Source organism: Octodon degus, unplaced genomic scaffold, assembly GCF_000260255.1.
Source record: "Octodon degus isolate 3935 unplaced genomic scaffold, OctDeg1.0 scaffold00118, whole genome shotgun sequence".
NCBI lineage: Eukaryota > Metazoa > Chordata > Mammalia > Rodentia > Octodontidae > Octodon > Octodon degus.
Genome location: NW_004524694.1, coordinates 3486154 through 3500648, shown reverse-complemented (window position 1 = coordinate 3500648; position 14495 = coordinate 3486154). Strand labels below are relative to the sequence as shown.

Below are 14495 nucleotides of genomic sequence, written 5' to 3'. Positions count from 1 at the left end.
GGAGATTGCTCAGTAGAATAAGTGCCTGCCTGGAAAGCCTGGAAAGCACAGGGTCCTGAGATCAATCCCCGGTACCAAAAAAAAAAAAAAAAAAAAGAACTTAGACAAAAAGAAGACCATCCATCCATCCATCCATGAGACCATGACAGATTTATGGCATGAGTCAAGGCAAAGCCCCCACCCAACAGCCGTCTATATGAATCCCTCCCAGGAGAAGAATGAATCACTCCATTCTTGATTTTCCAGTTTGGTCTTGTTCCCTACCTCCCTGCTTAAAAGTAATAATGTAAAAACAGCAAAAATGGCCACATTACATTCAGGTCTTCTCTCTAGTTTATTCTGTGGTCCAAAAGCCTAGTGATAAGGATGGCATGCAGAGAACTAGCAAAATGGACAGTTGGGCATGACATACATTCTCAACTGGAACCAAAAGTGGAAACTTGAAGTGCAAGCAATGACCACGAGTGCTAACAAAGCCTGGGCTTATTATAATACCTGGCCTTGTCTGTGTTTTGAAGTCCAGACACCATGAAGACACACCTACTATCTAGCAATAAACATACTTAGAAGACCATCTGAAATGAAAGCCATTTTGTTCATCTACTTTTTCTTTTATCACAGTAAAAATGCACACAGCTTAAAAATGTAACTAGTCCTTCAACATCAGTTCTGTAAAATAGCGCCGTCCTGCTTGCCCAATTGCTTCTTCTTAGCAGCAGCCACTTACAATTGTTTCAGTGTTTTGGTGTTTATGTGTGCATGTCTAAATAATGTTCCTATGTTATTATTTCTTGAATATCCCCCTTCTCCCAAGTTTTAGGCATTATTTATGGTTTCCAACTATGAAAGATGACAATATAGCTCTTTCAGCACCTCCCTAGATGTTGGCCCTATGGTATATACAGACTTCTTTTTCCTCTCTTCTCTTAAGAAACATATTTGCAGTTAGAATTGTGGTTAGATCCACACCAACATCATTTTCACTATATAAATGCTACTTGTTGCTGAGCCACGTAATGCATTATAATGAACTTGTTTTTCTTGCACAATATTTAATCTTCCAGGTAGCTGATCATTGCTTTGCTTATTATTGGATTTTCTTCACTTGTTCTTATTACAAATTAATCCAAGTTATGCAACTGCTCTATAAATTCACTCTCATGATGTAATCTATCAATTTCAGTGACTTGAAATTTCTCCTGCATCTCACTGGCTGCGGGCTTCCAGAGGCTGCTATAGTGGGATTTTCATAGTCTTTTTGCATATTTCCCTCATCTCTTCCTTGGACTGGATTCTACTTCCTGAATCCTACATCACCCACTTTCCTTGTTCACTTCCTTGCTTAGCTGGAGGTCATCCTCCACCGGGCTCAACAGAAAAGGGTGAGTAGGAAGGAAATAGCTCAATACTTCATATGGCTTTCTTTGTTGGTTTCTAATGCTCAATTGCTGTTAAGAAGTCCAGTGGCATTTTGAGTTTGAGTTCTTTCATGAAACTAACATGTTTTCCACTCTCTGGAAATTTCTAGGCTACCCTTCGTTCCAAGTGTTCTAGCATTTCACTGGGATGGGCTGTGGTGTGGGTTTTCCCATACATTGTACCAGGATGCACTGGGACCTCTCAATTGGCAGTTCAGTGCAGTAGAATAATTAACTCTTAAAAATTATTTCTCCTCTTGTTACTCTGTTGTCTTTTCTTGAATTCTTATCAACTGGATGTTGGGCCTCCTGAAATTACCATTTAACTTTATTGTCTTTTATATTTTCTTTCTGCCTTTTTTATACTAAGTTTTATCAGTTTTGTCTCTCAACCTTTCACTGGGCATATCTCACCACGAGTGGATAGATCCTAAAATGTTCTAATATCTTTTTATTATTGGTCTCCATTATTCCTTCATTTTAAAGTATTGTCCAGGGTGGACCATGTTATTTTTCTAAGTTAGTTTCTCTCTCTAATGGCCCTCTTGATGCTTTCTTCTCTCAGCATATATATATTCTCTGTGCATATAAGCAGGTTTCTTCAAATGTCTGGTTTTTCTTCATTTGTCACACAGAAGAGCAGGACACTAGATATCTAACTGGAAGATCTGGGCATATGGAGAAAGCTTTTCAAATGAATTTATTGCAGGGTCACCAGGAACCCCAGTTATCAGTATCTTCAGGTATTTCTATTGGCTGTATCCTAATCGTCCAGTCTTTTTCTACTCCAATGCCCTAAACTAAGTCAAGGAAGAAGGCAAAAGAATCTCTTCATACTTAGTTCAAACGTCCACTCAATCCCTCTGCCTTTAGCACAGAATGCCCTCCCTACCCATGCCCATCTCCTTCCCTAAATCAATTTCCATTTGTCTCCTTGCCCTGGAGCTTTTCATATTTTGCTATATAGATTTTACTTCTGCTTTGTTTTCATGAATTTATGTGGACCCTATAAACACTTTTGCCATTGTAGTTATTAGGAGCCCAAGAGAGAGTAGAAGTAAATATACATGTTAGAGTTTCCATCTTTAACTGGACGATAGGATCACGTATTTTCAAATACTCACTCCACCAGTAGTCTTTGATACTTGTAATTGCATTCATAATCCACTACTCTAATGTATCCATTCACACATACTTATTGAGCACTTACTGCATGCCATCAGGTGCTACACTAGATGCTGATCAACAAGACTGCAAGACACTATATGGGTGCAGCCAGAGAAGCAGGCAAACACAAGAAGGTAACTGCTATTGTTAGGGATGAATAGCAAGCTCAGGAATACTCAGTAGGCCTCCTGACCTAGTTTAGAGAAATCGTCCAGGCATATATTCATTCAATAAATACTTAATGGGTGCCTACAGCACATGCTGTGCTAAGTGCTGGCTACATTGGTGAAAAGAACACATATAGAAAACACCCTTGTAGTGTAGCTCAGCCTCTAGAACCAGACCACCAGCAGCCAAATCTTAGCTTTTCACATGCGATCCATGTAGTACTGAGTGACTTACTTATTTTGCACTTTAGTTACCTATTATAGAAAGGATGAAATGAATTAAAATAGGTGAGGCACACATTACACTGTCTGGTAGGCAGGGAGCACAGTGTAAGTGTTTCTGTCACTGTTTTAGGAATCAAATGGAAAGAAGGTCTGAAATTTTATATATGCAATTGGCCCTTCATTTCTATGAGCTCCACATCTGCAGATTCCACTAATCATGCACCAGAACTACTTGAAAGATATGTGCCTATTTTAGCACAAGTACAGTAGTGGATCAGAAGTGGACTGAAACATGCTTGGGCTAGTGACCAGGCTTTGAAATGGTAACCTCAGTATGAGGTGGTACTGTTTCTGAAGTAGAATGGACCAGACTAGAAGTAGATTTGGGATAGTAGGGAAGGGAATATTGCATACTCCATTTGTCATTATTTTAAATCACATTTTTTTGTAAGAGCATATAGTATAATATTATTTTGTAAGAATATATATATGTGTGTGTGTGTGTGTGTGTGTGTGTGTGTGTAATTTATATATGATTCACAAAGCATACAGTTCACTCATTTACAGTGCTGAAACCGGGTGTGGTGTGTGCGTCTATAATCCCAGCACTGGGGAAACTGACACAGGAGGATCACTAAGAGTCCCAACTGCATAGCAAGACCCTGTACCAAATACATAAATATTAAGTGTACAACTCAAGGACTTTTAGTATATTTATAGAATTGTGCAATCATCAGTATAATCAATTTTAAATATTTTTATCATCCCTGGAAGAAAGTCCCCCATCATTACTGGTAACTTCCTTTTCCCATTTCATGTAACCCTAGGCTAATCTGCTTATCTTCAGAAATTTGCCTGTTCTAGACATTCCATGTAAATCAAATGATACAACACATGTTTCTTTGTGATTGGCTTTTCCACTTAGCACAGTGTTTTAGAGTGCACCTATGTTTCAGAACTTGCTCCTTTTTGTGCCTGAGTCACGGCCCATTTTATAGACATGCCACAGTTTATCAGCAGAACACTTGGCTTGTATCATCTACTTGTTGGCTATCAATAAATCTGCTTTGAGCATTTGTGTACAAATTATTTATTGGGTGGACATACATTCCCATTTTTCTTGAGTGCATACCTAGGATGAGAATAGGGTAACTCCATGTCTCCACCTTTGTGGAGTCTAGGAATCAAACCAGGGCCTCATACACACTAGGATTGTACCACCGAACTACACCTCAGCCAAAGTTCATTTCACCAAGGAACTTTTTTTTATTGCACTGAGGAATGAACCAGGGGCCCTGTGCATCTTAAATGCATGCTCTACCACTGAGCTTCACCCTTGTCTGTTTAAACTTTTGCGGAACTTCCAAATCATCTTCCAGCAGCAGCACCATTTAAACTCCTAGAAAGGTGTGATGTTTTCTGTTTGTTCACATCTAGTCCAATACTGTTACCACCGACCTTGTGATTATGGCCATCTTAGCGAGAAGTACTGTCTCCTGTCCTAACTTGCATTTCTCATTGGCACATAATGAGGAGCATTTTTCTGTGTGACTGGGGGCCATTTCAGTATCCCCTTTGAAGAAGTATCTAACTAGATCTGTTGCTCACTTATTTTTTCCCTTTGAGACAGGGTTTCACTATGTAGTCCAAGCTGTCCTGAACTCACTATGCAGCCCAGACTGGCCTCAAACTTGTAACAATCCTCTAGCCTCAACTTCCCAAGCTAGGATTACCAGGCATGCACCACCATACTGGGCTAGTGTCATTCACTTTAAATTTCTAATTTTTAAATTAAGAGTTTCTTAGAGACCTAGGTTCAAGTCATGTATCAGTTATATAACTTGCAAATATTTTCACTCATCCTGTGAGCAGGCTTTTCATCCTTTAGATGTATACCTCTTGAAGCACGAATGATCTTTTTACCTATTTTTTCTTTTGTCCTTTTGTCCTAATGCTTTGTGTTATATTTAAGGTCTTGCTTAACTCACACTCCTACCTTTTCTCCCTAAAATATAATTTTAGGGATTACATTTCAGTCTTTGATGCATTGTAAGTTAATTTTTGTGGATGACAGGCAATTGGGGTGCAACTTCGCTTTTACATGTGGGTGTTAGTTGTTTCAGCATCATTTATTGGAAAGACTGCTCCCTATTGCACTGAATCATCCTGTGTTGAAATCAGTTGACCATAGCAGGTATATTCACAGGCTCTCAATTGTATCTCATTGATGTACTTGCCCATCCTATTGCAAGAACCATACTGTGGTTTAATCGCTGTACTTTTGTAGTGACATCTGAAATTGGAAAGTATGAGTTCATCATCTTCGTGCTTTCCAAAATTATTTTGGCTATTCTGGATTCCTTGAATCTCTGTATGACTTTTAATGTAGGCTTGTCAATTTATGCAAAAACTTATGGTTTTGATGGAGATTGTGGTAAATCTATAGATAAATGTGGGAGTTGCTACCATCGTCATAATATTAAGCTCTTCTGGTCTCTGAAGTTGAGATGTCCTTCGGTTTATTTGAGCTTTAATTTCTTTTACACATGTTGTTTTGGGATCAGAATATAAGTCTTACGTTTCTTTTTCTAAGTCCATTTCCAAGTATTTCATTTTTTGATGCTACTTTTAAAAATTCCATTAATTTTTCAAACCTATTTTTCCCTCTCTGAAATTAAGATGTAGCTTACAGTCATGAGCATTTTAGTAAACATAACCACTTGGCAGTATTCCCTGTATCTTAGTGGATATAATTAAGACTTACAATCATTGGTTTCCTAGATTTGCTAAAATATGGTTATCAAATGTAAAATGTCTATTAAACATCAAAATGAAGACAAGAGGGAGGCATTTGGCCAAGTGAATACAGAAATCAGAACAGAGGTCAGAACTACAGAAACAAATGTGGGGTCATCTGCAGTTTGACATGTAAGGCCATAACAGTAAATGAGATTCCCGCTAAGGAAAGAATATAGAGAAGACAAGAGGATCGAGGTTGCAGCCCCAGAAAATCCCAAGTTGAGCAAAAGAGTGAAAGTCAGCAAAGGAAATTTTTTTTTAAGTTTATTGTTATTGTTGATTTTATTCATCATAGTTCTACAGGGATTGGAACTTGTCTCTTTTGTTATCTAATAAACCACCAGGCAGAGCTCTTTACTACCCTTAAATATTAACCTATATGCCACATATAAACTGGAAAAAGTTATACAGAGTAGCTTAGTTGGGAAATAAGGTATTGATTTTTCACCAGCTCTTTCACCCTGGAAAATCCTACATAAATACAAATAAATAAGCCTTTCAGGTCCTCAGAAAAGTGTTTTCATCTGATTTTGATTTAGGAAACAGATAACTGCTTATTGCAGGTTAACCTAGAGCAGTTGTCCAAAGTCAGAAAACAGTAGAGTACTGTAGAATTCACAATTAAAACCACAAGTGTTTGAAAAACTCCTTGTAAGGGGCTTGCACATCATTTGCTGTCACACTTCTATAATAAAAGCAGTACACCAGCTGGTTCTAAAGCTATTTCATCTGCCTTTCATTTACTGTTTGTCATTTTACAGATACTGAATTTTATCTTTTTTTTTCTTCTCCTTCTCTCCTCCTCCTCCCCCTCCCACTTCTCCTCCTTCCTATTTCAAATGCCCCCATCCTCACAAAAAGTTACCATTACACATATCCTAAGCGGCTCTTAACTAAAGGAGACTTGGGCCCCCAAAGAAAGCCTGACAACATCTTAAGAACTTTTTAATTCTCACAACTGAAGATGAGATGCTACTGGTATGAAACAAGTGGAAAGCAAGGATATTGCTGAATGTCCTAAAGTCTCCAGGACAGACCCCCAAAATATCATCCAATCCAAATCCCAGCAATACCGAGTTTCAGAAGCCCTACCTATAGGGATTTATATGTGCAGTGTATATTAATTTCTTGGCAGCAGTCTAGCTTTCCCCAAACTGTCAAAGGAAAGATAATACAGAAACTTAAAACACTGTTTCTCATAGATATTTCATCTTGGTCAAGATTTTTTAACTGACCAATTCATTCAACTCCACAGCAGAAGTCACCTCTCTAGTTAAGAGCAATGTTTGCCAGCCAGAATTCACTGTCCCTTCCCACTGCCATTCACCACAAGACAAACAGCTCTTTCGAGAGTTCTCAAGTTCTTCCAAGAACCTCATCTCCTACCAGCTGGATTAACACAATTATGCCTACGGTGACAATCATTAAGCTTCAACTTTCTGACATGTCAATTTTAAAAACTTGCTCTTTAGAAACAACTATGTCAATATCCATTTGCTCAGTGCCTACCATGCTTAACACCCTGATCGTCATTGGATGTATGGCTAAGAAAATGAGTTACAACTCAGTATAGGACAGAGATTAACAAGATTTAAATATATAACTTGTACTGCAATGGAGTTGCAAATGAGGGTAAGGACAGACAGCTCACCCAGGTAACTATAAAACGTTTCATCTGGTATTTTACCCCACCCAAATGCAATTCCTTCCTGGCTAATTTAAATAATTAGGCCAACTGTATCCCAGTCCAGGTGCTTTGGGAAATACTCATAATCAATTAATTGCTGGACATGGACAGGCAAACTTAGAGAGACTCCAGGCTATTGGCCTGGTGAGTCCCTCAAGTGCAAGAAGCTTCTTTTTGTCGTGGTCAATGCTTCTAATTAGAAACTCAAGTGAAAGAAAAGCTACAGAATAAAGCCAATACTGAAAACACTGTTGCCAGCAATTACAGTATTACAACTGTCATCGCTTTTGAGGTCTTTGCAGTTCACGGCTGTGGCCTGTAAAGCATGAATTCTTTCCTGAAGGTATCAGCAAGTCAATATATTATCCTGTTAGCAGTCAGCCTAAACCTGCCAAAGATGCCTGTGCTGAAATTTTTAATGTGACGTCAGACAGTTTAAATATCGACCTCACCGGAAAATCCCAAGTTAGTAAGATAACCGGGGTTTCCGTGGGGTGATGCAAAGGGCAGCCGGTGGGAGAACAAAGGCCGCGCGGCCTGGGCCTCCAAGGGGACAGCAGCCGAGGGGGCCGGGCGCCAGTGGCCGCCGACGGACGCTGCGGGCCGCCTCGGCTGGGCGCCGGCGAGCGACCGGCGCGTAGGCGGCAGGCGCGTGGGGCGGGCCGTGGGGGCAGAGACCCAGTCTAGCCCAGGAAGCCGACGACTGCAACAGTCGCGACAGAAATCACGCGGCCGCTAACGCCGAGACAGTCACCGCCGTGTCCGCACGTGGGAGAGAAGAAGAGCCAGGGACCGAGGGCGACGTCCGCAGCAGTGCCCTCCGTCGCCCCCGCCCCTCACGCTTATGTAACAAGGCCGCACTCCCATTGGCCCCCGCGACCGGAAGGGCACCGGCTCGCGCACGGGGTGGGTGGGGACTGCTGCAGGAAGGTGAGGGGGCGGGGCTGCGCGGCGCAGTCAGCGCTGGGGCGTCTGGGAACGCGGCGTGGCGTGCTCGCGCACGAGGCGGGGCGGCCGGCCTGAGGCTCAGGCAGCGGCGGGCGCGCGAGGCGGGGGCAGCGGGTGTGCGAGGCGCGGGCTGTTGTGCTCCCGGCGGTCCTCTTTCCCCTGCTCGACGGGTGAAGGAGGCCGAAGCGGTGCTGGGTGCACACCCCTCCCTTCCTCCGCGAGCTCCCGGCTCTCGCGCTGCGCGGCCTCCCCGACGCAAGACTGTCCCGGCCCGGGTGAGCGGCGGCGGCGCGGGCCCCGGAAGCGGGGCGGGGGCGGCCGGCGGCTCCGCGGCGGGAGGGGGAGGGAGAGAGGGCGTCCGCCGCGTCCTGCAGGTGGCCGGGTCGCGGGCCGGTCACCCCGCCCGCTGGAGAGGCGATCCGCCCGAGGCTCAAGGCCGGGGACCGGCGGACGGCGGCGCGGCGTAACCCCCCGGGGCTGCAGCAGCAGGGCTCGGCCTCGGGCCGCAGCCGGGGCGCGCCGGGACCGGGTGAAGGGGACCCCGCTCGGGTGCTCCCGCGACCCCTGCTTTCAGAAGTTGGGGTCCAAATGTGGAACCCCCCCTGGGCCTCTTCCTTTCCGGTGGTTACGCAGAAGAGCCTACTTCCTGGATCCCAAATCCTTGTTTTGGTTGTAGAAAGGGTTTTAAGGGCAGAGTTTTCTTGTGGCCTTCGGTGAGAGCTCCTTGTCTTAGGACTCGTTCCGACTGCTACTTCCCTCTTGCAGCCCCCTTGCAGAGCCACACCGAGAGTCATTAAAAACCAGCATGTAGGTATTCGTAGATGACTCTTGCCTTTGGTTTGTGGCTTTTAATCAAGAAGAGGTTGTGTACAAGATCTTTTAGAAAATTCGGTTGGCTTCAGAGCAAGTCTAAGTTGAGCTGTCCGAAGCAGGTGCCTCGTTTGCATTTCTACTTTCAAAAAGGAAATCAGTGCAGTGTGCTGTCAGAAGTTGGGGGCCTACCCCTCAGTGTTATCCTAATTTCCTTTAGCTGATGCTGTTTTCTGTCTTAAAAGTAAGAACAAATAACTGCTGCCTTATATTTATTAAAGCTGTCACGACTCTCAGTTACTGTTGTTAGATGACAATAGAAAAATGGGTTCAACTTACCATGTAATAATACATTTTGCACCCTTACGTTGTACAGATCACAGGATGAAAATCTTACGAAGTAGTTGAGAAGTTCTAGACAGCAAGGACGCTTACGGGATTTGGGGTCTGCGGCTTTTGTGTGTGTGTGTGTGTGTGTGTGTGTGTACAATCAAATTTTTAATTGTAAAGAAGTGGTACTGTTTAAAATAATGTGTCGGCCAAGTAACACATTAACGTAAATACAATGTAATAAAATACATTGGAAGTTAAGATGTATCAGAGTACTGCAGTACTCTAACAAAGTCCTGCTACTTAGAGACATTGAGACATTAAAAATGTTATAAAACATTTGTGTACGTTAAGATTGAACACTTGACTACCATCACCCAGATATATTTAAATGTACTTTTTTTTAAAAAAAAATGCCATTTGGCTTAGAATTAATGAGGAAGGCATAAAAAAAAGTAGCTGCTTAGTTTTAGGAATGGCATTCTTATATTACCTTAGCATTAATAAACTTTGGTAACTGATAAGTTACTGACTTTCTTGATAAGCATTGATCCTCTTCTATATTTAATCTTGCAGTTTTGTTTAATGTTAGTGAGAACTTGCCCACTTAGTGTACTTAACAGTTTCCTGTGTTGTTTGGAGGGAGCTTGGTTTCTGTGAAATACTTTGACTTAATATGCATTATCTATTTAGGGCTCCAATAAGAAAATGCCAGCACACATTCTTTCCTAGTGAAGTTTATGTCCAGCATTGTATGTTCATGTCTTGCAGTGCTTTAAAATTTAATTATGGTGCCACTCAAATTTATATACAGGAATTCTACTTTGGATGCAGTTTGAATATATTGAGAGAGAGTACTTTATGAATAGGTTTAGCTTGTATTGTCTAATAAGGACCTTAGTTTTAATGAGAACACAAAAGTAACTTTTCTGTGACTTACTTCATTCATGTTGTCTTCAGATAATCCTTAGTAAAAACTTGTATGTGCTTTTCAATTTTTCACTCAACTGGGAACTAATTCAGTCTTTTATAACTTGTGAAGCAATTCAATAAACACCAAGTTTTTAGGAAAACTTAAAATAGCACAGTTGTTTCATGGAACCTAAGTATTTTAAGAGAATAGCTCCTCTGTGCTCCAGTGATCTCTTTTTAGAAGGATTAGTTGACAGCTCTTGTTTCTCTTAAAATTGAATGTGTCCAAGATACAGCAGTAAACACTGGAGAGGAAAGGTCCCTTTACAAGCTAACCAAATAAGAGATAGGGAGACTTAATTTTTTTTTTTTAATTTGAAGATTACATTCAGTAAGCAATCAGGTGTGTACCTCAATGACTTTTTTTTGCATGTTACTGGAGATTGAACCCAAGGCTTTCACACTGAGCTACATTGCCTACCCTTTCATTTTTTAAATTTTGAGTTGATCTTGCCATGTGTCTTAGGCTGGAATTGAACTTGTGATAATTCTGCTTTAGCCTGTCTTATTGCTGGAATTATAGATGAATGCCAGGGTAGCCCTGCTAGCTCAGTGAATTTTTACAAATAAACACACCTATGTACCTCTTACCTAGTTCAATATTTAGAACATTTTCAGCTCCTGAGGGAGCTCTCTCAGTATTCTTTCCTGTTATTCCTGAGGAGACTATAGTGTTTTACGTTTGGCTTGCTGCTTTTCTTTTTCTTTTTGCATTGCCCTGAGGGCTTCAACCCAAAGCCTGTCTGCCTGCTGGCCAAGATGTTCTAGCACTGAGCCACACCCCCACCCTTGCTACAGTATTTTGAATTTTATGCAACATATATATATATATGTATATATAGATAGATAGATAGATAGATAGATATTATTTTTGGAACAGGTACTGTTTAACATTCTTGTACGTGTCCTTGTGTACATACATTCTGCTGAGTATGTGCAGAGTTAAATTGCAGGTCACAATAGACAATTACTGAATTTCCACAGTGGTAGTATCAGTTTATACTTTAGTAGCATTGTATGTGAGAACTCAAAAACGTGCGTATTTTGTCTCTTTCTGTAAAATTTAAGGTTCAAAGCTGAGAACGTTAATATGCTTAGTTTACTCTATTAGAATAAATAATGTTTCATTTTCTGTTTTTAGATATGGCTCGTGGGCAGCAGAAGATTCAGTCTCAGCAAAAAAATGCCAAAAAGCAGGCTGGACAAAAGAAGAAACAAGGGCATGATCAAAAGGCTGCTGCCAAAGCTGCCTTAATATACACCTGCACTGTCTGCAGGGTAAGGGGACTTGAAAGACATAGCTTCCTTGTGGGTAATTCTTTCACTGTAAATTGGTTTGTAAGGCTAAAATTTTATAATCATGAAAAAATAGTTGGTTTATTTGATAGGGTTGTTTTTTAAAGAGAGGTTGTTTTGGGAATCCAACACAGGGCCTTGCATGTGCCAGGCAAGTCCTCTGCTCCTGAGCTACACCTGCAACCCCTGAAATAGAGTTGACAGCTGGTTAAGAATCCCATCTTTATTCTCACATTCAACAAATATTTTTTGCATGGCTTCTGCAACCAGGCACATTTCTCTGAGTTGTGGGTGAGAGATGTTAACAGAACAAAGTCTCTTTCCATATGGAGAGTAAAGGTGTCCTCAGCAAGGACATATAGTACACTTTGAACTCTGTAAGAGAATCGGATTTGGATTCTTAGTTTAAATCTGACTCAACTTGTGCTTTTGAATATGTCAATAGTTATGTAATGCCTACCCTTCACTAAACATATATAAAACCACAAAGAGTATATTTGTGTTGAGGGTTCTCCCTAGTATTATGTTTCACATTTAAAGACTAGTTTGATCCCCAGTACTGAGTTTGATCCCCAGTACTGCAAAAATAGATAGATAGTAAATAAAGACTGGGGTAACAACATCTACTGTGTGTGCTTACCATGTGCTAGGCACCAACCCACATATTTTGCATATATCCACCTGTTTAATTTGCATAACACCTTTATGAAAGTCGCACTTTTTGTTGTACAAAAGAGCAAACTCAGTCATGGGAATTAAATAAAATAATTTACATATGTCCTGTAGCTCATAGGCGAGCTGGAATCTGAACACAGGGCGTGGGGCTCTCGAGTCCACCTGCCAAACTACTTCTCTATTCACTGCCATAGAGCAGTCTCGGATCCCAGTGTTTGTGATGACTCATCAATGCCCTAGATGTTAAGGAATGGAAGTACTCAGGCTGGCCTAGTGGAGTTGCACTGTGCCTGTGCACACAGATAGTTTCCAGGCCGCATACCTGAGTAGGGTTGATAGTGTCTATTCCAGTGGGTCTTGATGCAACATGAGGTTTCCCAACTGAAGTTTGTCATCTTCAGTCACCAGTGAAACAAAAGTTCCTCACTATACAAAAGTTCACATTGAGGACCAAGCAGTTGGCTCAGTGGCATAAGTACCTGCCTGGCAAGTGCCATGTCCTCAGTTTGATCTCTGGTACCAAAAAACAAAAAAACGCTCAAAAGTTACATTGAAAGAGAGAATTGGTTATCTGAACCCTCTGATTTACATTGAGCTTTGGTACACTAAAAATAATGAAACTGAGCAGCTTGTGGTTCTGTTTAGAAAGAGGGTGAAAATAAATTTCACAAGGTTAGTGGTGAAGAAATTGTTTGCCTTTAAAGTATAAGAATAGCTCACATTTAGAAACTGAAAAAACTAAAACCTTTTAATTGATGTTTGTGTTGTACTTGAACCTGTTGAGAAATAGTCTTTCTGAGGGACACCATTACTATATACAGTAATGTGTTATTTTAGAGCTGTTAAAACATCAGTCCTGGACCAAGTTAAACCATCAGTCCTGGGTTTTAGTTTCCTTCTTGTGTAAAATGAGTACAGTAGTAGGAGCAAAGGGTAGCTGAAGGTTCTATGAGAATTAAGGTAATAAGCTTAGCCATATGAAGGTTTCAGAAATGCTCCTGTTGTTTGTTTCTGAGACAAAATACTCTGTGTGACCTTACCCCCTTCTTCATATATAAAATGGAAAAATGTTAGAAATTTGTTTTTCATAAGGTCCTTCATGTCAGCAACTGAGTTGTAGGAACCTCTAGTGTTTTGTAATAATTATCTGTCAAGAACAAAGTCTGACCCTTTTTTGCACACTTTTTAGACACAAATGCCAGACCCTAAGACCTTCAAGCAGCACTTTGAGAGCAAGCATCCTAAGACCCCTCTTCCTCCAGAACTGGCTGACGTGCAAGCATAAAATTGTTTACAGGTAGATTTTTTCTTCTATAGGTTTATTTTGGCAGGTTTGAATACAAGAGCAAAACTATCCTCTGTAATTCTGTTAACTGTAAGTTAATTTCTGAATTTTCATATTTTATTAGTTTGCCTTTTTTAGTTGTTTGACCTCATTGAAGAGTTAAACTAACTTTACTTACTAAAACAATTGTTAAGTCTTTTGTCCCAAAGGATTCCCTTTCCATGCCTTTGAAACACCCAGCTTTTTACCAAAAACTGAAAATGAGTGGGTGCTGGCCAGCTCTGGCCCAAAAATGCAATAGAATTGCCAGTGACAAGAAAATAGTTGTTTCATATACACTTTAGGGTCTTCCAGGAGTGAGGCAGACCAATTTCCTGAGCACAATTTTTTAGTATCTTATGGTGCCTAGCAGAGCTTCTAAATACTAAGATACAAGGGAAAATGTCTGTACACTTAATAGTCTTTCACCTTAAACATTTGAATGCGTGTAATAGTTTCACTTGTAATTTTTACATTCACCGAAATGTTTGCTTATGTTTTATAGGTGAACTCATGGCACCTTTGACTCTTCTACTGTCTCAGACCTTAGGTAACAAACCTGCAGCTGCTTTTCTAACAAACTGTTGATCAGCAAAAATAAAGGGGCTACAGAAACACTCATTTTTATGCTGTTCCCTTTTGGGCTTCATGCAAAGACAATTCTGTGTAAATGTACA

The 14495-nt window shown here is 40.9% G+C and overlaps 1 protein-coding gene across 1 annotated transcript; it reads left to right on the top strand.

Moving 5' to 3' along the window:
• The first annotated feature begins 8489 nt into the window (after positions 1-8489).
• On the top strand, positions 8490-14435 carry Znf706 (zinc finger protein 706). The gene is made up of 4 exons (XM_004640073.2): positions 8490-8686; positions 11665-11801; positions 13684-13791; positions 14324-14435. Exons 2-3 carry the CDS (start codon positions 11667-11669, stop codon positions 13777-13779), a joined length of 231 nt encoding a protein of 76 aa, XP_004640130.1. The 5' UTR covers positions 8490-8686; positions 11665-11666; the 3' UTR covers positions 13780-13791; positions 14324-14435.
• Positions 14436-14495: the final 60 nt, after the last annotated feature.